This window comes from Cynocephalus volans, chromosome 11 (genome assembly GCF_027409185.1).
Source record: "Cynocephalus volans isolate mCynVol1 chromosome 11, mCynVol1.pri, whole genome shotgun sequence".
Lineage (NCBI taxonomy): Eukaryota > Metazoa > Chordata > Mammalia > Dermoptera > Cynocephalidae > Cynocephalus > Cynocephalus volans.
In genome coordinates this window covers 16,860,042-16,882,661 of record NC_084470.1, presented here as the reverse complement: position 1 = coordinate 16,882,661, position 22,620 = coordinate 16,860,042, and the positions used below count along the sequence as shown (strand labels likewise).

General features: G+C 40.2%; 1 protein-coding gene across 1 annotated transcript in view; it reads right to left on the bottom strand.

Annotated features, from left to right (window-relative positions):
* Positions 1-22,620, bottom strand: part of PCOLCE2 (procollagen C-endopeptidase enhancer 2) — a 79,796-nt gene that overhangs the window by 24,893 nt on the left and 32,283 nt on the right. The window contains exon 3 of the mRNA XM_063114869.1: positions 6,524-6,779. Within this exon, the coding sequence (XP_062970939.1) occupies positions 6,524-6,779 (256 nt within the window). The remainder of the gene's footprint in view (positions 1-6,523; positions 6,780-22,620) is intronic.

The window sequence follows — 22,620 nt, the reverse complement described above, 5'->3', positions numbered from 1 at the left end:
TGGGCATACACTCATTCAGAAAACTTGTAGGCTCAACAAATCATACAGACTTTAAGAGAAAAAATCATGATTTGTAATAATGAATATGTTTTTTAAAAAAAAAAAGAATCCTCAAGGCATTGGTATTTATAAATGCCCATGAACCAAATTTGAATTAGTTAGTATAGACAATTCTCATTACTAGAAAACTTTATATTCTGTATATATACCTTTAATAATTTCAAGGATAATTTTGTTTGTAAAAATAATACATATTTATAAATTTTCAGCAATACAGAAAAGCATAAAGGAGAAAGTAAAAAATTACCCCGAATCCCACTACCTCAAACTCACCACTATTAATATTTGACAAACATCATTTCGGACACCTGACATATGTAACTGACATATAGTGATATGTAATGTGTACGTACTGATAGGCTGACAGAAATCACTTAAAAAGGTTATTTTGATACAAAATTCTAAATTTAGCTTCACTTGAATTAACTAACAAACGAAAACTGAACTGAAACTAAAGGAATTAATATCCTTTAGTGGAATATTTCTTTGACACAGAAGATAAACACTCTTAAAACAAATCTGTAAATTTAAGAAAATGCATTATAAAAATTGAGGTTGGAATAATTTCTAAAAGTTCCTGAATGGAAAATTTCAAGCATATACAAAGTAAATAGGATAATACAGTGACCTCCCACGTAACACGGTTTCAACAGTCCTCCTCCTGTTCTAGCTGTACCACTACCCGATCCTACTCCCTGCGTCATTGTTGTTATTATTTTACAAGTTTTGAGGAGGTAAATGTGAATGCACAAATCTTAGCTGTACAAATTTGAAAAATACATATACCCGGGTAAGCCACACTCCTAAGATGATATAGAATCCATCTCCCACAAAATTTCTGTATTCCTTCCCAACTTGCTAATTCCCTACACCATTTTTCTGAAAAGTTTCACCTTCGATTAGTTTTGTTCTAGAGTGCCACACAAGTGCAATCAGACAATGGACACTCACCCGGGTCTGTCTTCTCTTGCTTAGCACCACGTCTAAGACATTCATGCACTTTGCTGTGTGTGTTGGTAGCTTGCTCCTATTTCTTGCTGAGTAGTATTCCATTGTATGGAGACACCACAATTTTTTTACCCATTGCCCTGTTAATGTTCATTTGGGTTGTTTCCAGTTTGGCCTCTTGTGAATGAAGCTGCTGTGAACATTTTTATACAAACCTTTATTTTCATTTTTCTTGCATAAATACCCAGGAGTGCAACTGCTGGGTCAAGAGTAGATGTAGATGCTTAACTTCATAAAAAAAGTACTAAAACTTTTCCCTAAGTGGTTGTATCATTTTATATCTCTTGAAATATGAGCACTTTGGTTGCTTCACATCCTTACCACCATTTGGTCCTGTCACTTTTTTTAGCCAACAGTGGGTAAGTAATGGTATCTCATTGTGATTTTGATTGGCGTTACCCTGATGACTAATGACACTGAGCAATTTTTCATGTACTTATTGCCTTTGTGAAGTGTCTGTTCAATTTTTCTGCCCATATTTATATTTATTGGGATCTTTATCTTTTTACTGTTGAATGGTATGAGTTCTTTTCATACTTTACAAGTCTTTTATCATATAATTTTGTATTTTTTCCCTTCTGAAGGATGCCTGCTCATATTTGTAAAGATGTCTTTTTAAAAGCATTAGTTTTACTTTTTAAACTTTTTAATTAATTTTTTTCATTGTACATGTTTATGGGTACAGTTTGTTGTTTCAATGATGCATACATTGTATAATGATCTAATCAGAATAGTTAACATTTCTATCACCTAAACATTTTCGTTTCTTTGTATCAGTTTTACTTTTAATGAACTGCTCATGGTACATACTGTTCCATCCTTTTACTTTCAACCTATTTGTTTTTTGTATTCAAGTGTGTTCTTGTAGACAACATACAGTTAGGCCTTGCTTTTTAATCCATTCTAGCAATAACTGTCTCCTAACCGGAGCATTTAATTCTTTACATTTAGTGTATTTATTGATATGCTTGGACTTAGTGTTCCATTTACTATCTTTTTCTATTTGTCTTACCTTTCTTTCACTCCATCTGTTTCTCCTTCCAGCTTTCTTTGTATAGTTGGATAATTTTGGTATTCTATTTAATCTTTTGGCTTTAGCTATAACTTGCACTTTTAATGGGTACTCTAGGGATTACAATCTGCATTTTTTATTTATCATAATCTACTCAAAGTTAACATTGTAACTCTAAGTAGAGTTCTTCATGTACTGTACATGTGTGTGCGTGCACAACAGCACTGTTCCACTTACCTGTCCATCCTTTGGTTGCCGAACATTTCCTCTCACATTATATATTCTACAATAGTTTAATTTTTTTGTTGTTTCGAACAGTTACATATAAAGAAATTAAGAGAAAAAAGAAAATAAGATACGAAAATAAGATATAGTCCTTACATTACCATTTCCAGTGACCTTCATTCCTCCTGTTCCCTTCATGTTACCCTGTGGGGTCATTTGCCTCAACCTGAGGAATGTCCTTCAATATTTCTTGTGGTGCAAGTTTAAAAATGTCTTTCAGATATTTGTAGTGTTAATCTTCAAATATCTTTATTTCGCTTTTCATTTTTGAAAACAAATGCTTGTGACATCACCTTCTGACCTCCATCGTTTCTGATTAAAAGAAAGTTGTCATACATACCATTGTTCTTCTGTATGCAATTTGCTTTTATCTGATTGATTTCAAGATTTTCTCTTTATCTTTAGATTTCTGTAATTTAATTATGACGTACTGCGATCTGGCTTCATTTTTACTTATCCTTTATTTAAAAATTTTTATTGAGTCATACTTGATTATCCATATTTTTGGGGTTCAACGTTGACATATGTTGATCAAATCAATATTACTAGCAAATATATTGTTACAAATCGTACTTATTCTTTATGCCCCTTGTCCAATCCCTCTCTCTCCCCCCTCTAATTACCCTAGATTTCTTCTCTCCTTCTGAAAGAACAATGGTTACTCTGTTGACTTGTTGCCTAGATGATCTGTCCAATGCTGAGAGGTGTGATCAGGTAACCAATATTATTGCATAGCAAATGCTTCTTCTGTCACTCTGGAATGGGCTTTGTGGAGAGAGACAACCTCTTCTTTTCTTTGGTCTCTGCTGGTGACTCTCCTCGTGTCAATGTGCTCCAGTGGCTGGTGGACCATCTGCACGGTGGTTGTGGCATCTAGCCGCTTTCATGGCAGCCGTGGTTACTGTGGTGGCTGAGGTAGGCCACCCACATGGAGGTGATGTTTTTGGCATGCTCCTTACCTAGTTGGTGGTGATGCTGGCAGTGTGCCTGGTTGTGGGAGGAGGGTCCAATCCCCGGTTCCATACCTCAGGACCCTAGGGGGGGCCCTGTGGCACTGGTGGTGTGCCTGGTTGTGGGAGGGGGATCCGATCCCCACTCCATACCTCAGGACCCCAGGAAGCCCCCATGGTGCTGGCGGTGTGCCTGGTTGTGGGAGGAAGGTCTTGTCCCCACTCCAGACTTCAGGAGTGTGCCTGGTTGCCCCCCCTTTCTGGCTTGGCAGCCCAGGGGACTTCCAGTCCTTCTAGGTGTTATAGGTGTTCTTTGATGAAATGAGACCTTTACTAGTTAATATCAAACTTTGTCTATGGTTGTAGGTACTCTGTTTTTTCTTTCAGTTCTGTGTTGGATTATTTGCTGTTCCCAGCACTTAAACTCTGTGCTGGAACTAATTTTTTGTCCTTTTCTTACTTCTAAAGTGGGGGAACTTCCTATGGGGACCAGCACTTCAGCTCTGTGGTTTAATTAAATTGCTACTTTGCTGCTGATTCCCTGGGGAGGGTTTTTTTGTGCAGCTCAGGTTTTAATGGTTGATTTTATAGGTACTTCCAGCTTTTCAGAGGCCTGGTGCACCTGGGTTGTATAGTAACTCTGATCTGGGCCTGAGTCTTTTCATCAAACTGCACCCCATGCAGTTCTGTATTCCTGACCAGTCTCCTCTGAATGATCATATGCTGATTGGGGGGCAGATCAGCTGTCTTTGCTGTGTCCCAGTATTTCCTCAGTGGGCCCATTTCCCCCACTCCCTGTGCTGCAACACTTCCCATGGGATGGGCCATCCTCTGGTCCCTTGTGATGACTCACTAGCCTCTGAGTGGCTCCTTTTTTCCAGTTGTTTTGGCTCCTTGCTCCTATGTGGGTTCACAGGAACCCAATTAGTGGTCTGCTGGCCTGGGGGCCACCAAGGCCCTCTTCTCCCCTGCCACCTCCAAGCAACTTCATCCGATGGGCACAGCTGTGGCTTTTGCCAGCTCCTGCTCTGTGTGCTCAGCAGCTCCAGCCTGGAAGCAGCGAGGGTTCGAAACGGTCAGAATGGTTCTTTCTTTCTCTCATCATGGCTTCTCGCACCTTCATGCACTCCGTAGGTCTCTCCTCCTCTTCCCCGAGCTCTAGTGGCTCCACTTGGCTGTTGTTGCTTGTTAATAGTTGTAAATTGGTTGATTTGTGGGAGACAGTGACACTGGGGACCATCTATTCTGCCACTTTGACTGGAAGTAGAGTCAATTTTTATTTATCCTGCTTGGAGTTTGTTGTCCTTCTTGGCTGTATAAATTGATGTTTTTCACTAAGTTTGGGTACAGTCATATCATTATTTCTTCAAGTATTTTTTCTGCTCTATTAGCACTCTCTTTTTCTGGGACAAAAATTGCAGATACATTAGATCACTTGATATGGTCTCTGAGGTTCTTATTCTTTACTCTTCTTCCTCCTGGTTCTCCAGATTGGATCATTTCTATTCAAATTCACTGACTCTTTTTTTTTGCCATCTCCAATCTACTTGTAGGCCCATCAGATAAATTTTAAAATTTCATATTCTGTAGTTTTTAACTCTAGAATTATCACTTGATTCTTTTTTTTTTTTTACAGTTTCTGTTTCTCTTCTGAGATTCTCAATCTGTTCATTTATTATACTTACATTTCCCTTGAAATCCTGAAACAAGTTTATAATTACTGCTTTAAAGTGCTTGCCTGCTAATTGCATCATCTGCATTATTGTGAGGTCAGTTTTATTGACTGCTTTTCTTCTTGAATACAGATACACTTTTTCTGTTTCATTACATGACTAAGATACTGGACATTATGAATGATACATTATACTCTAGATTCTGTTGTGTGAAAAATTATTTTTGTTCTAGCGGGCATTTAACTTAGATAGACTCAAACTCAAAGTCTCTCCCTGACAGTGGGCAGCAGCTGTAATCTTTGTTCAGTTCTTTCATTATTCAGTTGATGCTTTTTACCAGGCCAGCTGGGCTCTCCCCAAATACGTAGAGTTTAGCTGTCACGTGATGATTTGAGTAGATTCTATATGCATATTTTGTGCCTCAATTTTTCTGTAGCTCCCTGCCAGGATTTCCTCTCAAACCTTCTGGCTGCTCGTCAGCCCCAGATTCTGTCCTCTGACCTCTCAAGCCAGCGATGTTGCACGATAGCCCAAGCCTACAGCAGATCAGCGCGTGCCCTCAGGCAAAAGGCTGAAAACTCACAAATCTTGCCTGCTGCAGTTATCTTTCAAGGATCAAGGTTTCCACCCTTGTGTCTTCGTCCATTCTGTGTTTCTATAAGAGAATACCATTGACCGGGCAATTTATAAAGAAAAGAAATTAATTTCTTACAGTTCTGGAGGCTGGGAAGTCCACTCAAGGGGTCTGAGGACACACTTGTGCATCATCCCGTGGTAGAGGGTGGAAGAGCAAGAGAGTGCGAGAGCAGGGCAGCAACAAGGGCTGAACTCGCTTTGATAACAAACCCACTCTCACAACAACCAACCCACTCCTGAGACACGACATCAAGTCCATTCATGAGGGCAGAGCCCTCATGATCTAATCACCTATTAAAGGTCCCCCCTCCCACCACTGTTGCACAGGGGATTAAGTTTCCAACACATGGACTTTGGGGGACACATTCAAACCACAGCACCTTGGGAGTTCACATGTACTGACTCGAAAACATCCCAAGACAGAGTGTTCAGTGAAAAGAAAAAGTTGTAAAATAATAGGAATGTATGAGCCCACTCATATTTTTAAAAAGCTACTGTAAAAGCATATAAATATAACTAAGCATCTACAGAAAGGTATGGGAAGCACTGACCATGGCTATTTCTGGAGAATGGACTACCATGGGGGGAACGGCTGTGTCTGTATGTTTGTATGTGTATATATGTATGCAAGCTCCACATTTCTACTCCATGAATTTCTTCTATAATTGAATTTTTACAAGAATGTATATGAACTTAAACAAAAAAAGACTGATTTTTTAATGGTCTCTTGATGGTTTGGTGGAATTCATTACCTCTCTGTTTGAGAAGAACTGTTCTAAAGCTTTAGATTAAAGGAATAAATATATATAAAGTGCCCAGAACAGTACCTGACACACATAGGTATTCAATAACTGTGAACCACCATTACTGCTGTTAATGCCATTATGTGAAAACGATACCTCTTTCGTTTGGTTCAGCAGCGGAGAACATGGCCATGAAGCCATTTCCAGCTGTGTTGGCATCGGAAATCATCTGCACCATCATCTTGTTGCCACTGGACACAAGGGCTCCAGGCCGGAACGTGCCGCAGAAGCGCCCAATGCGCTGGCTGTTGGCGTGACCATTGTACACATCCACAAAGTCATAGCGGCACAAGTTGTCACTCTCGAGGTCTATGAATCGGAAATTGAGAACGACTACTTTTCCTTCTGGAACCTGTCGAGAAAAGGGCCAATTAGAAAACTGTGTCATGAAAACAATGTCTGAGGTCTTCACATCTAACCAATTACTACAGTGAGCAGATGACAGTATAGTAGCCAAAATGATACTTTTTCCTCTCTCAAATCTGAACTAAGCCAAGGAAAGTTTTGTGGCCCTTTACCCATTCCTCCCGCCCCCTTCACTTCCCACTTCTAGTAACCTCAGTTGTCCTTTTTTTTTTTTTTAAAGATGACTGGTAAGGGGATCTTAACCCTTGACTTGGTGTTGTCAGCACCATGCTCTCCCAAGTGAGCTAACGGGCCATCCCTATATAGGGATCCGAACCTGTGGCCTTGGTATTATCAGCACCACACTCTACGGAGTGAGCTAACCGGCCATTCCTATATGGGATCTGAAACCGTGGCCTTGGTGTTATCAGCACCACATTCTCCCAAGTGAGTCATGGGCCAGCCCTTCAGTTGTCCTTTTGAAAGTTCAATGTATTATTGTGAATGTTGTATTCTTCTTTCTTGTATTTATATGCTTATCATTTTAGCTCACACTTATGAGTGAGAACATACAGTATTTCTCTTTCTGTGCCTGGCTTATTTCACTTAACATGATTTTCTGTAAGTTCATCCATGTTACTGTGAATGGCAATATTTCATTCTTTTTTACAGCTGATTAATATTCCATTGTGTAGATATACCACATTTTCCTTATCCAGTCATCTGATGATGGACATTAGGTTGATTCCAACTCTTGGCTATTGAAAACAGAGCTGCAATAAACATGGGGGTACAGGTATCTCTTCGACATGATGCTTTCCATTCCTTTGGGTATATACCCAGCAGTGGAATTGCTGGATCATATAGCAGCTCCATCTGAAGTTGTTTAAGCAATCTCCATACTATTTTCCGTAATGGCTGCACCGATTTACAGTCCCACCAATAGTGTAGGAGGGTTCACTTTCTCTACATCCTTGCCAGCATTTGTTGTTCTCCATCTTTTGATGATAGCCAGTCTAACTGGGGTGAGATGGTATCTTAATGTGGTTCTGATTTGCATTTCCCTGATGTTGAGTGATGCTGAGCAGTTTTTCACGTGTCTGTTGGCCATTTGTATATCTTCCTTGCAGAGATGCCTATTTAGCTCCTTTGCCCATTTTTCAATCAGGTTATTTTCTCTTTTACTGTTAAGTTGTTTGAGCTCCTTGTATATTCTGGATATTAAAACTTTGTCAGATGCGTAGCTTGCAAATATTTTCTCCCACTCTGTAGGTTACCTTTTCACTCTCTTGATTGTTTCTTTTGCTGTGCAGAAGCTTTGTAGTTTGATAAAATCCCATTTGTTTATTTTTCTTTTTGTTGCCTATGCTTTGGGGGACATATTCTTTTTTTTTTTTTTTTTTTTTTTGTCTTTTTCGTGACCGGCACTCAGCCAGTGAGTGCACCGGCCATTCCTATATAGGATCCGAACCCGTGGCAGGAGCGTCGCTGCGCTCCCAGCGCCGCACTCTCCTGAGTGCGCCACGGGCTCGGCCCTGGGGGACATATTCTTAAAGTCTTTGCCCAGTCCTACATCCTGAAGTGTTTCCCGCATTTTCTTTTAGGAGCTTTATAGTTTCAAGTCTTATATTTAAGTCTTTAATCCATTTTGAGTTGATTTTGGTGTATGGTAAGAGGTACAGGTCTAGTTTTATTCTCCTAATTTGGATGTCCAGTTTTCCCAGCACCATTTATTGAAGAGGCTGTCCTTTCTCCTATGTATGTTGTTGTTGCTTTTGTCAAAGATCAGTTGGCTGTAAGCATGTGGGTTGATTTCTGGGTTCTCTATTCTGTTCCACTGGTCTGAGTGTCTGTTTTTATGCCAGTACTATGATTTTTGGTAACTATAGCTTTGTAGTACAGTTTGAAGTCAGGTAGTGTTATGCCTCCAGATTTTTTTTTTTTTTCTCAAGGTTGCTTTGGCTATTTGTTTGTGAAGAATGTCATTGGTATTTTGATAGAGGTTACACTATTTCTGTGAAGAATGTCATTGGTATTTTGATAGAGGTTACACTGAATCTATAGATTGCTTTGGGCAGTAGGGACATTTTCACGATGTTAATTCTTCCAATCTAGAAGGAAGGAACGTCTTTCCATCTTTTGGTGTCCTTTTTAATTTCTTTCAACAGTGATTTGTACTCTTCATTGTAGAGATCTTTCAACTCCTTAGTTAAGTTGATTCCTAGGGTTTTGTTTGTTTGTTTGTTTGTTTGTTTTGGTGATTGTTGTAAATGGGCTTGCTTCCTTGATTTCTTTTTCTGCTAGTTTGTTGTTGGAGTATAAAAACATTACAGATTTGATTGGCGTGTGGAAAATGCCACCAGATGGTGGGTTAGGATTGCAGCTCCGTTGAAGGCGTGGCCCCTGCTCCCGAACCCCCGGCGACCACCCTGTAACAACCCCCCCACATCGAGAATAACACACCAGATACTTTTGGGGGGAAACTAGGCCGACGGCCGGCGGCGCCAGGATGGGCAGCTGAGGACCAGAACTCTGGAATTACAGCACTGGAATAGAGACTAAGAGAGAAAAGAGTCAGAATAAAGGGAAAATGAAATATCCTGGAGAAGGGAATGAAAAAACAATATTTTAAAAGCTTAGTTCCTGGAAAACCATTATAAATTTATACTTCAGTACTGTGAAAATTGATCTTCAGAATAATCATTTTTGTAAACTGCTGGATCACATGGTAATTCCATGTTTAACTTTTTGAGGAACCGCCAAATTGTTCTCAACAGCGGTGCACTAGACCTAGCAGTGGCAGCAGCGGCAGTGGCAGTGGCGGCCCCTCCTCACCCGAACATCAGGGCCCTCCAGACCCAGGTGCCCCAACAATATCTCCTCAAGCCAAAGCCCCAGGACCCCAAGGACCGCATTTGCACACCCTCCCACCCAACTCCTCCTCGGGACCTGACCTGACTGAAGGACATTTACCAGCCAACTGCTCCCACCAACTCGCCCTAAGAGAGCCGGTCTGCCTGCTGTGTTCATCAGACTGCCCAGTGGAACAGAAGATACTCTGCTCATTTCATCTGATCTGTGCACTGTGAAACCCCCTGCCACAATGAATAAACATCAAAGAAAAGATACCAGAAATACGAAAAATCAAGAAAGTACACCACCAAAACATAATAAATCTCAAGCTCTAGATCCTATAGAACAAGAAGCCCTTGAAATGACTGACAAGGAATTTCGAGTGATAATTCTAAGGAAACACCCCCCTGTCAATATTGGACAGATCATCTAGGCAAAGAATCAGTAGAGAAACATAAGATCTAAACAATACTCTAGACCAATTGAACTTGGCAGATATCTACAGAACATTCCATCCAACAACCTCAGAATATTCATTCTTCTCAACAGCACATGGATCATTCTCCAGGATAGATCACATATTAGGTCACAAATCAAGTCTCAATAAATTCAAAAAAATTGGAATTATCCCATGTATTTTCTCAGACCACAATGGATTAAAATTAGAAATCAATAACAAATGAAATTCTGGAAACTATACAAACATGGAAATTAAACAGCATTCTACTTAATGGCATATGGGTCCAAGAAGAAATCAAGCAGGAAATAAAAAAATTTATTGAAAATAATGATACATCATACCAAAACCTGTGGGATACTGCAAAAGCAGTATTAAGGGGGAAATTTATTGCATTAAATGCTCACCTGAGAAGAATGGAAAGATGGCAAGTGAACAACCTAACACTTCACCTTAAAGAACTAGAAAAACAAGAACAATCCAAACCTAAAGTTAGCAGACGGAAAGAAATCATTAAGATCAGAGCAGAACTTAATGAAATTGAAACCCAAAAAACAATACAAAAGATCAATGAATCAAAAAGTTGGTTTTTTGAAAAGATAAATAAAATTGACAAACGATTAGCATGGCTAACAAGAAAAAGAAGAGAGAAGATTCAAATAACAAAAATTAGAAATGAAAAAGGTGATATTACAACTGATTCATCTGAAATACAAGGAATCATTCGAGACTACTATAAACAACTATACGCCAACAAGTTTGAAAATCTGGAGGAAATGAACAAATTTCTGGACACACTGAAGCTCCCCAAAATTAGCCAAGAAGATGTAGAAAATCTGAAGAGACCAATAACAATAAAGGAGATTGAAGCTGTTATCAGAAGGCTCCCAACAAAGAAAAGCCCAGGACCAGATGGATTCACAGCAGAATTTTACCAAACATTCAAAGAGGAATTGACACCGATTCTTTACAAACTATTCCAAAAGATTGAAACGGACACAAATCTCCCAAACTCATTCTATGAAGCAAACATCATCATGATACCAAAACCAGGTAAAGATATAACCAAAAAAGAAAACTACAGGCCAATATCCTTGATGAATATAGATGCAAAAATCCTCAATAAAATATTAGCAAACAGAATACAGCAACACATATGTAAAATTATTCACCACAATCAAGTGGGATTCATCCCAGGGATGCAAGGTTGGTTCAACATATGCAAATCAATAAATGTGATACACCATATTAATAAAATCAAACACAAGGACCATATGATCATCTCTATAGATGCTGAAAAAGCATTTGATAAGATTCAACACTCATTCATGACAAAGACCCTCTATAAGTTAGGTATAGACAGAAAGTATCTCCACATAATTAAAGCCATATATGATAAACCCACTGCCAATATCCTCCTGAATGGGCAAAAGCTGAAAGCTTTTCCTTTAAGAACAGGAACTAGACAAGGATGCCCACTCTCACCACTCCTATTCAACATAGTGTTGGAAGTACTAGCAAGAGCAATTAGAGAAGAGAAGGAAATAAAGGGCATCCAGATTGTAAAAGATGAAGTCAAACTGTCCCTGTTTGCAGATGACATGATCCTATATATCGAACAGCCTAAAGCCTCTACAAAAAAACTCTTGGAGATGATAAATGATTTCAGCATAGTAGCAGGATACAAAATCAACACACAAAAATCAGTAGCATTTCTTTTCTCCAATAGTGAATATGCAGAAAGAGAAATCAAGAAAGCCTGCCCATTTCCAATAGCCACCAAAAAAATAAAATACTTAGGAATTGAGTTAACCAAGGAGGTGAAAAATCTCTACAATGAGAACTACAAACCACTGCTGAGAGAAATTAGAGAGGATACAAGAAGATGGAAAGATATCCCATGCTCTTGGATTAGAAGAATCAACATAGTGAAAATGTCCATACTACCCAAAGTGATATACAAATTTAATGCAATCCCATCAAAATTCCAATGACATTTTTCTCAGAAATGGAAAGAACTATCCAGACATTTATATGGAATAACAAAAGACCACGCATAGCCAAAGCAACGCTGAGCAAAAGAAATAAAGCTGGTGGCATAACACTACCTGCCTTTAAACTATACTACAAAGCTATAATAACCAAAACAGTATGGTACTGGCTTAAAAACAGACACACTGATCAATGGAATAGAATAGGGAATCCAGAAATCAACCCACACACTTACTTTGACAAAGGCACCAAGCCTATACACTGGGAAAGAGACTGCCTCTTTAGAAAATGGTGCTGGGAGAACTGGATATCAATATGCAAGAGAATGAAACTAGACCCATACCTTTCACCATACACTAAAGTCAACTCAAAATGGATTAAAGAATTAAACATACACCCTGAAACAATAAAACTTCTTAAAGAAAACATAGGAGAGACACTTCAGGAAATAGGACTGGACACAGACTTCATGAATACGACCCCAAAAGCATGGGCTTCCAAAGGAAAAATAAACAAATGGGATTATATCAAACTAAAGAGCTTCTGCACAGCAAAAGAAACAATTAACAGAGTTAAAAGACAACCAACAGAGTGGGAGAAAATATTTGCAAAATATACATCTGACAAAGGATTAATATCCAGAATGTACAAGGAACTCAAACAACTTTACAAGAAAAAAACAAGCAACCCAATTAGAAAATGGGCAAAAGAGCTAAGTAGGCATTTCTCTAATTTCTATACAAATGGCCAACAGACATATGAAAAAATGCTCAACATCACTCAGCATCCGGGAAATGCAAATCAAAACTACACTGAGATACCATCTCACCCCAGTTAGGATGGCTAAAATCTAAAAGACTCTGAATGATAATTGCTGGCGAGGTTGCGGAGAAAAAGGAACTCTCATACATTGTTGGTGCGACTGCAAAATGGTACAGCCTCTATGGAAAATGGCATGGAGGTTCCTCAAACAATTGCAGATAGATCTGCTATATGACCCAGTTATCCCACTGCTGGGAATATACCCAGAGGAATGGAAATCATCAAGTCAAAGGTGTACCTGTTCCCCAATGTTCATCACAGCACTCTTTACAATAGCCAAGAGTTGGAACCAGCCCAAATGTCCATCATTGGATGAGTGGATACGAAAAATGTGGTATATCTACACAATGGAATACTCCTCTGTTATAAAAACGAATGAAATACTGCCATTTGCAACGACATGGATGGACCTTGAGAGAATTATATTAAGTGAAACAAATCAGCCACAGAAAGAGAAATACCACATGTTCTCACTTATTGGTGAGAGCTAAAAATAAATAAATTAATTCACACAAACACAAAAAGAAACCGGGGTGGGGGGAAGAAGACACAACAACTACAATTCCTTGAAGTTGATATGAGAAGCAAACAGAAAGGACATTGTTGGGTGGGAGGGGGGAGAGGGAGGAGGGAGGGGGGTTTTGGTAATGGGCCACAATAATCAACCAGATTGTATATCGACAAAATAAAATTAAGGAAAAAAAACAAAAACAAAAACAAACAAACAAACAAACAAATAAAAAACAAACAAAAAAAACAGACACAGATTTTTTAAATAGCAAAAAGAAAAAAAACATTACAGATTTTTCATGTTGATTTTGTATCCTGCAACTTTACTAAAGTCATTTATCAACTCTAAGAGTTTTTTTGTAGAGATTTTGGACTCTTCTATATATAGGATCATGTTATCTGCAAGCAGGGACAATTTGACTTCATCTTTTCCAATTTGGATGCCCTTTATTTCTTTGTCTTGCCTCATTGCTCTGGCTAGTACTTCCAGTACTATGTTAAATAGGAATGGTGAGAGTGGGCATCCTTGTCTTGTTCCCATTCTCAAGGGAAAAGATTTCAACTTTTCCACATTTAGGATGATATTGGCAGAGGGTTTGTCATATACGTTTTTTATTATGTTGAGATACTTTCCTTCTATACCTAATTTGTTGAGAGTCTTTATCATGAAGGGATGTTGAATTTTGTCAAATTCTTTTTCTGCATCTATTGAGATAATCATATGGTCTTTGTCCTTGGTTTTGTTGATGTGATGTATCACATTTATTGACTTGCATATGTTGAATCATCCTTGCATCCCTGGGATGAATCCCTTTGGATCATGGTGTATAATTTCTTTGATGTGTTGCTATATTCTGTTTGTTACAATTTTGTTAAGGATCGGTATAGTGCTGATGTTGCATCTGTATTCATAAGGGATATTGGCCTGTAGTTTCTTTTTTGGTTGAATCTTTGTCTGGCTTTGGTATCAGGGTGACGCTGGCCTCATAGAGTGCATCTGGGAGAATGGCCTCTGTTTCAATTTTTTGGAATAGCTTGAAAAGAACTGGTATTAATTCCTCTTTAAATGTTTGGTAGAATTCAGCAGTAAAGCCATCTGGACCTGGGCTTTTCTTTGTTGGGAGACTGCTGATTACTGCTTCAATCTCTTGCTTGCTATTTGTCTGTTCAGGTTTTCTGTTTCTTCTTGGTTCAGTCTTGGTAGTTTGTATGTGTCCAAAAATTTATCCATTACCCTCAGGTTTTCAAATTTGTTGGCATATAGTTGTTCATAATAGTCTCTAATGATTCTTTGTATTTCTGTGGTATTGGTTGTTATGTCTCCTTTTCATCTCTAATTTTTGTTATCTGGGCCTTCTCTCTTCTTTTGGTAGTCTGCCTAATCATTGGTCTATTTTACTTATCTTCTCAAAAAACCACTGAGTTTTTTGTTTATTTGTTTTCCAGGTGCAAACTTTATAAACCAGGCAGCCTTGAAACACAATGCACTAATCATGAAAAAGATAAGCTTTCACTTTCTCACAAGATTTTCTTTACCCTAATTTCCCCCATGTAATTCTTATTATGCTTTCTTCTTTGTTTCCTAAATAAGCAGAAAAAAGTGGCTATAGAGGCATTTGGTAGGATTCTCAGGTTACAAAAGCCCCATTTCTTCCCCAGTTCATATCATCTTTTAATTTCTTCATTCAAGTTCAGAGGTTTTTTTTTGTTTGTTTGTTTTTTTAGTATTGTCTTTCAGTCATAAAGTCTTGGTCATATTTGTGTCACGTTTGCAACTAGACGAGGTCTTCACTGAATAGTGTAAGAATTTCATCCCATAAAAACTTATGTATGACAAAAATCAGTGGTTAAATCACACACACACAACCAAAACCACTTGGTTTACATTCATCTTAACGAACTATCTCAGACTGTATGGTCAATAAATGCTTTAACATTAATGTGGCTTTCCCATGTTGGTTAGTTCAATGCCATTAATTGTTTTTTTCCTATGATACGAATGAAGTGTTTTCAGTGCTATTTGCTTTTTGTGTCAAACACATACATATACCCCACAGTAGAAACTGTAATGTAGTCCCAAGAAGAGGGATATTTTGGCTTTGCCATGGTTGCATTCTAATTGCTAGAAGCTTATCTCAATAGTGTGAATATTGGAAGCTACAAAGTCACAGCCTAAGAAGCTGAGAGCAGACAAAGAAATTTAATTTTTAAACATTCTCACTGAGATCTCTATTGTAAAACTTCCCTGTTTTTTTAATGCTGTTTTGTATACAACCTCTATTTATCCCATGATCAGAAAGTTATCAAAATGTGATGCTACATCTGTAATCTTAAATATAAGCAAGCTCGTCCATGCATCACTTAAAAATTTCTGGCCAAGAAAACAATTTCAAACTAAATTAATTTTTTTTATCCTTGCATAAATAAGACTATTTGTGTAATTTACACAAATGACTGTGTAAGGGTACAGAGGGTAATTCATAGCTATGAAACTTGGTGAAATCACCCACAAAGTGAATATAGATAAAAAAGAAAAGAGGTCTAAGGATAGAGCCCTGGGGTACTCCCATATCATCAGGTCTGTGAGGTGAGGTCAAACCCTGATAGAGACTGAGTCAGTAAGCAGGAGTAGATTGCGGTGCCCAGAAGCCAAGTGCAGAGAGTGTGTCAGGTAGCCAAGGAAAGGCCAGCTGAGTTACGTGCTGCTGTGAGTTGTAGAAGATGAATTCTGGGAAAGACCACAAGATTTAGCAATACAGAGGGTTAGTAACCAGAGGTCCCTGGTAACTCTGACGAAGCTGTTTGGGTGGTATAGTAGCGACAAAGCCTGATAAAAGAAGGATCAATAGAAAATAGGGTGAGAGGAATTGGTGATAATGAATATAGACAAGGCTTTGAAGGAGTTTTGCTGTAAAGATGAACAGAACGATATGGGGGTAACTGGAAGGGGATGTAGAGTCAAGACAGAGTTTTTACAATGGGCCATATTAAGGCATGTTTGCACGCAGATGGGAACGGGTCTGTAGAGAGGGCAAACCTGATGAAGCAAGAAAGAGAACTGCTGGAGAGATGTCCTTGAGTAGGCAAAGGGGCATCTGATCTAAGGCACAGATGGAGGAGCTGGCCTTGGCAGGAGCGTGGGCAGTCTGCCCAGTGAGAAGAGGGAAGGCAGATGCAGGGGGGTCAGGAGATGAGGTGGAATATGAGGAGCATATGGAATTTTTTCTCTGATTGCTTTTCTTTTCTTAGTAAAATAGGAAACAAGGTCATGAACAGCAAGTGTCGATGGAGAGCAGCTACTGGGAGTTTGAGACCAGAGCAGGAGTTGGGTGCATGGATTAAGGAAAGATAGCTGAAATACCAGGAGTGCTGAGGGCCCACCTGAAGTAAATGAATTAAAACTGAGACCTCCTGGCGTGACTGGGGGGGTTTGGGTTTTTTTTGTTTGTTTTTCTCCCAGCCACATTCAGCTTCCTGAGTGGAGGTGCAAAGCAGGCGGAGAGTTGGATGGGGTGGGGCTGGAGGGGAAGAGTGGGAGGGTTGGGGTCTTGGGAGTGTGGTGGGGTTTGCCAAGTGAGGACTGTGGAGGAAGAGAGGGGCAGGAGAGCTGAGGATGTAGGCAAGGGAGTGACCACAATGACAAACCATGGAATCCAAACTGGGTAAGGACAGGAAGCAGGACTCGGTGGGGTGAGGACAGTAACAGCTAGAAGGTGGTGGAGGCAAGGATAAAATAACAGTGCAAATGGAAGCTGAGGAGTGATGGTGGATCATTCACTGGAGGAGAGCAGGCTAAAGACACGAGAGAACCATCCACACAGATACTGAAATTACAATGAATCATGGTAAGTAATAGTGCTGAAGGCAATGACGGTGAGCCGGGAGCTAAAATATGCAAGAAATGAGGAAGACTGTCTGGGGTCTTTAGATGATTTCAGCTAGGAGGGAGTTGTAGAGAGGCACAGTCTTATTTTTTTGATAAGTTTTCAGCTCTTTGACGATACTTAGAAAATTTTGTTGATTCTTTCCTGCAGTCAGATGTTGAAATGGACTACAAGCCTTGGATACTTGTTCCCAATGGAATAAATTATTTGTTCCCAAAAGTTCTTTACCTGCTCTCAATGCATTGAACAGTTAAAGTTTCTCTGAGAATGAGACAAAAATATGTTCAGAAACAGAAACTGGGTTCCATCACTGCAATTTTAGACACATGTTGATCCCAACATCTTGGCAAATGTTCTTTTGAAAGAAGGATGCAGAGGTGATCTGTACCAGTTTGGGTTTACCGTAAACAGAGACAAATGTCATCTTGCACGGAAGGCCAAAGAGAAATGCTACTGCAAATGAGATGCATACAACTGTGGGCCTTTCAATATAACACATCTGTTCTTCATTTTTTATATGAGCGCTCAAGATGATCTGATGCCCTGTGATGGAATTTTCAATATGAGTTCCTGATTGTCATTCTAAGGGACTTTGGAATGAAGCATATTCTCTGAAGATGACCCTTCCAAGGATACTAGTCTGTATCCTTGATTTTTTTGATGTAAAGGATATAAAAAATATATAAAAAGGCACATAGAATAATATAACAAACACCTGGATATCAACCATCCAGAACCGACTTTTAACATTTTGTCAACGCATTTTTAAAGTCCCCTTTAATGAAATAAATAAAATGTTTTCAGATAAAAGTGAGGTTCCTTTGTCCCCATCCCAGGCCCCATTTTCCCTTCCTTCCTCAGAAGCAACAACTGTCACAAATTTAGTGGGTTTCTTTTCAGGCCATTCAATATATATTTTATACATACATACATATATATATATATATATATATATATATATATATATATATACACACATATATGTATATTTTCATACAAAATACATAGTTGTGTTTTTGTGTCTGTTTTAAAAATTAAAGAAAATGGGATAGTGCTGTATACATCACTCTACATTCTGGGCAGCCTTCAATTTTCTGGCTGAGGAAGAAGAGAAGGGAGAAAAATAAAAATAAAAATAAAAATACACAGAGCCTTCACAAGCTATTCCTTCCACCTGGAACATTTTCCCACTTCCGCCCTTCTCTCACGCTTAGGGTCTAGTTTGCAGGTCACCTCCTCCTGGAGATGCTTGCAGACACCTTCCAACCCCCCACGATGGGCTGTGCCCCATCAGTGGCCCAGCCCTTGGGCCTCTGAGCACAGGTGGCTCCGCCCACTCATCCCCCACTACCTGTTCTAGGGGGGAAGGATCCCTTCTGCCTTGCTCACTGTCACACCCCCAACTCCAGCACAGTGCATGGCCCCAAGTTGCAGCTCAACATCAAAAATATTTGTTAAATGAATGAATTCATTAGGTACTTACTAAATGAAATAACAGCTTCCCTGGGCAAATCATGGATGAGGTATCTACCAGGAGGTTCTATGTGTTTCGTTCTAACATCTCCTACTTCTCCTGGCAGCAGAGTTCCAAAAGGCCACTTTCCTTTCTAAGTCACTCTTTACAAAAAGACATATATCTTCCTGGAAACTTTATATTTCAAATCTCTTGTAAAAAATACTAACACTTAATGCAGAAACTCAATTACGACACTTTTTGGTGGCAATTAGACAAAGCTACTGTTTTGTGAGCTTTATTGACCAGGGGACTCATTATCTGCCTACAGAAAAACAATTCTATATTTGTGTTTTTCTTTCCTATCAACAGCTGAGTCCTGTGTGGGCCAAAGCCTAGCCCTGCAAAAATGACCTCAGCTCACCCCACAGCTCCTGGATGTCCTTACTGTCACAGGCAAACAGGCCAAGTCTCTCAATGCTGGGGCTCCTGCCAGCAAACATGGGAACTGCATTTTAAGCTGATGATTTTTATTTTCAGGATATCATGAGCAGAAGGCAAATACAAGGCCAGCTTCTTCCATGTGGGGAGTACGTTTGTGTCTGCAGCTTTTCCTCCCCCAACACATCATTTACTACTCTGAGCTAAAAGATCTGCTTTTGCAGCATGTCTGATCTTTTAAAAAGCCATCATTTTAATCTTCTAAGATTTACCTCTCCCACAAATAGACTTTTGGGAAAGTGTGACCTGAAATACAGACCACAGTTTATTTACGTAAAGCTCAAGAGGCAAGGCAGCTCAGTCTCACCTCTCCCACATACCCCCAAGTATAGTCCAGGAAAATGTATATACAAATTACATACAAATATTTGACTCTCTTTCAAGAGGAGGATAAATCAGAAGCTCACAAAATCTTATTCACATATATTCTGTGTATATTTCAATTCTATTCTTTTTAAAGAGAAATCTTACACATGTTTAGAAAATAAAACATATTTTGATTAGTGGAAATAACATGTGATGTTTTGACCATTTTCTTTTGTTGTTGGGATTTCACCAAAAATACTTTGCCCTGTGATGTCTGGAAGGAGTGAAGAAATGCCCATCTTCCTCTAGCCCAGCCCAAAGGCCCCAGTGGAGACTGATTACACTCCCCTGCTGAAAGCCACCCATCACTGTCCCGCTGCGCGTGGAGTAAAACCCTCACCCTAATTAGAGTGCACACACTTAGGTAGTGTACATCAGGTGCAGGGTATTTTTCTAAGCACTCTACACATATAATTTCATTTAATCCCTTACAGCAACCCTATGAAGTTGACATTATTATTAGCTCAGTTTTACTGTTTACAGGTGAGGAAACTGAGGCACAGAGAGGGTAAGATCTTGTTTGATCTGGCCCCTGACTATCTGTCACCTTTCTCCTTCACACAGCAATTTGGCTGTCATGCCAGTCACTCTTTTGTTCAAGGAACCCTCCAAGCTGGTTTCCACCTCAGGAAAGTGGTCTTTTGGAGCTCTGCTGCCAGGAGAGGTAGGAAATATTAGAACGAGATAGAGCCACCATTAGATAGATAGGTAGAGCCACTCTGCTTGGCACAGCCTTCTCTCTGATATTCAGGTGTCTGACTCCACCTCATCATTTAGGTCTCAGCTCAAGCATCACCTCTTTAGAGAGGCTTATCCTGAGCCCCTCAGTCACTCCGATCATGTCGATTACATAGCCATGCTATTGCTTCATAGATTTTATTTTTCATCCCTTTGAATGTAAGCTACAGGGAGCACAGTTTGTCTGTAGCTAGTCCTGTGCTTAGCTATTACAGATGCTCAAAAAAATATTTCTTGAATAAAAGACCAGGATCCTTTAAAAGAAAATGGTTTAGGCCATGACTCCTACTACTAGCACAAACATTCACACGATAATGTTAATTCACTGCCAGGTACGGGGGAAGCATTATCATTATCATTATGGGGAGGAAGAAGCAGCTCAGAGTGGTTATGAGGACTTGACTAAAGCCACCCAGACAGTCAGTGGCAGAGCCCAGGTCATCTAACTTCTACCTCACTGTGTTTTTCATGACCTGACTGTGGCAAACACCGAGGAAATGCTCCCAAATCTCATTTCCTCTCCCTGGATACACAGGAAGTCAACATTTCCCAGCCTCCCTGCAGGCCGTGTGACTGGGTCCTGGTCAATGAAATGTGGGTGGAAGTGTTGTACCCACCTCCAGGCCTAGGCATAAAATACCCTGTGAAATCCTTTTGGAGTTCTCTTTTTGCTCTAAGGAGGAGATTCGGTGGAGAAAACAAGGTCTAGGAGACAAGAGAGCCACACAGGAGAAGGAGTTAATGCTGGAAGGAGAGCTACCCAGGACAGCCACCACCTGCACCGGACTGTGAAGAGACCGAGAGACGGTTTGCTGTGTCAGGCCACGGGGGGCTGGGGGTGGGGTACAGCTTTACTTTGTGTTACTTGCCCTGATTAACAACTGGACAGTGAGATCCACCAGTTGTCTTCACCCAGCACCTCTCTGATGTCAACTGTGTAGACGTCTTTGATGTTTTTGGTGCCGATAAGGTTTCTATGACTCTACAGCATGATGTAGCCACCAAAACAATCTCAGCCTGGGCAAATAGCAAGGGAGGTGACAGTCTTGCTAATTGTAGACTGCTTGGAGTGTGCTTGGAGAGCTGAACTCAGTTCAAGTCACCTCCCTTTAGAGGGGACACAGACAATTGGAGCAATCACAAATGTGAGAAAATTCAGAATCGCCGAGGGACACGCTATAATTTCAGTGGCCCCTGCAAAAGCATCACCACTGTCACCACCCCCGACTCTTTCATCTGTGGCTGGTCGGCTGGGGTGAGAGGCGATCAGCAGCCCTCAGATCCTCTTGAGCTGAGAGAAGAAACGGGCCTTCTGACTGGAGCTTTGGCCACAAGACGAACACGGAGGCAGGGCTTCCAGTTGCCTCTTCTGCAGACGCTGCCGCAGGGGAAGGGGAGGCGTCGGGGCGCAGGTGCTCCTCGGCCTCCAGCGCGGGAGGGCGGCCGGGCTCACGTGGGCCCAGAGGAGACAAGCGGGAGCCGCACAGCGACCCGAGCAACAGGAGCCCCAAGGTGGCCGCAGCCACGGCGAGAGACAGCAGCTGTGTCAGGAGCTCCCGGGTGAGCTTTCGGTTAGGGAAGGAGAGAACGTTTAAACGTAGAGTTTTCCTTTTCACAGATGCTCCTCTTCTGTTTTCATGTGGTTAATGACATCAGTAGGACCCGACTGTGGATGTAGTTGTTTTAAGTCCACTTAGGTTGCTTATAACAAAATACTTGGAACTGGCTAATTTATAAAGAAAAATGAAATTTACTGCTTACCGTTTCTGAGGCTGGGAAGTCCAAAGTCCATCTGGTGGTGGCGACAGTGACCCAGGGGTCTCACATAGCAAGATGGTGGAAGCAGAGAGAAGAGAGAGAGAGAGAGAGAGACAGACAGACAGACTTTTCTCTTCTTTTAAAGCCCTCAGACCCACACCCCTAACCACTGTTTTTAGTCCATTCACTAGGGCAGTGTCCTACGGTCCAATAACCTCTTCAAAGCTCCACCTTCCAATTACCATAATAGGATTTCCTCCCCTCTTAACAGTCAGACTGGGGGCTAAGAGTCTACTACATAAAACTTGGGGGACACAGTTTAAGCTTCATTGAGTTTTGGGGGAACATAATCCAATCTACTACAGTAGAGATGGCAGATCTTCTGAGCAAGTTATGTATTCATCATCAATTTTCTTTAGGACTGGAAATTTTTCATTAAACATCTTTCTTTTTAGCTCTTTGCTCCTGAAAGGGTTTGCTACAAAATTAAAAAGCATTACCAAACAATAAAATA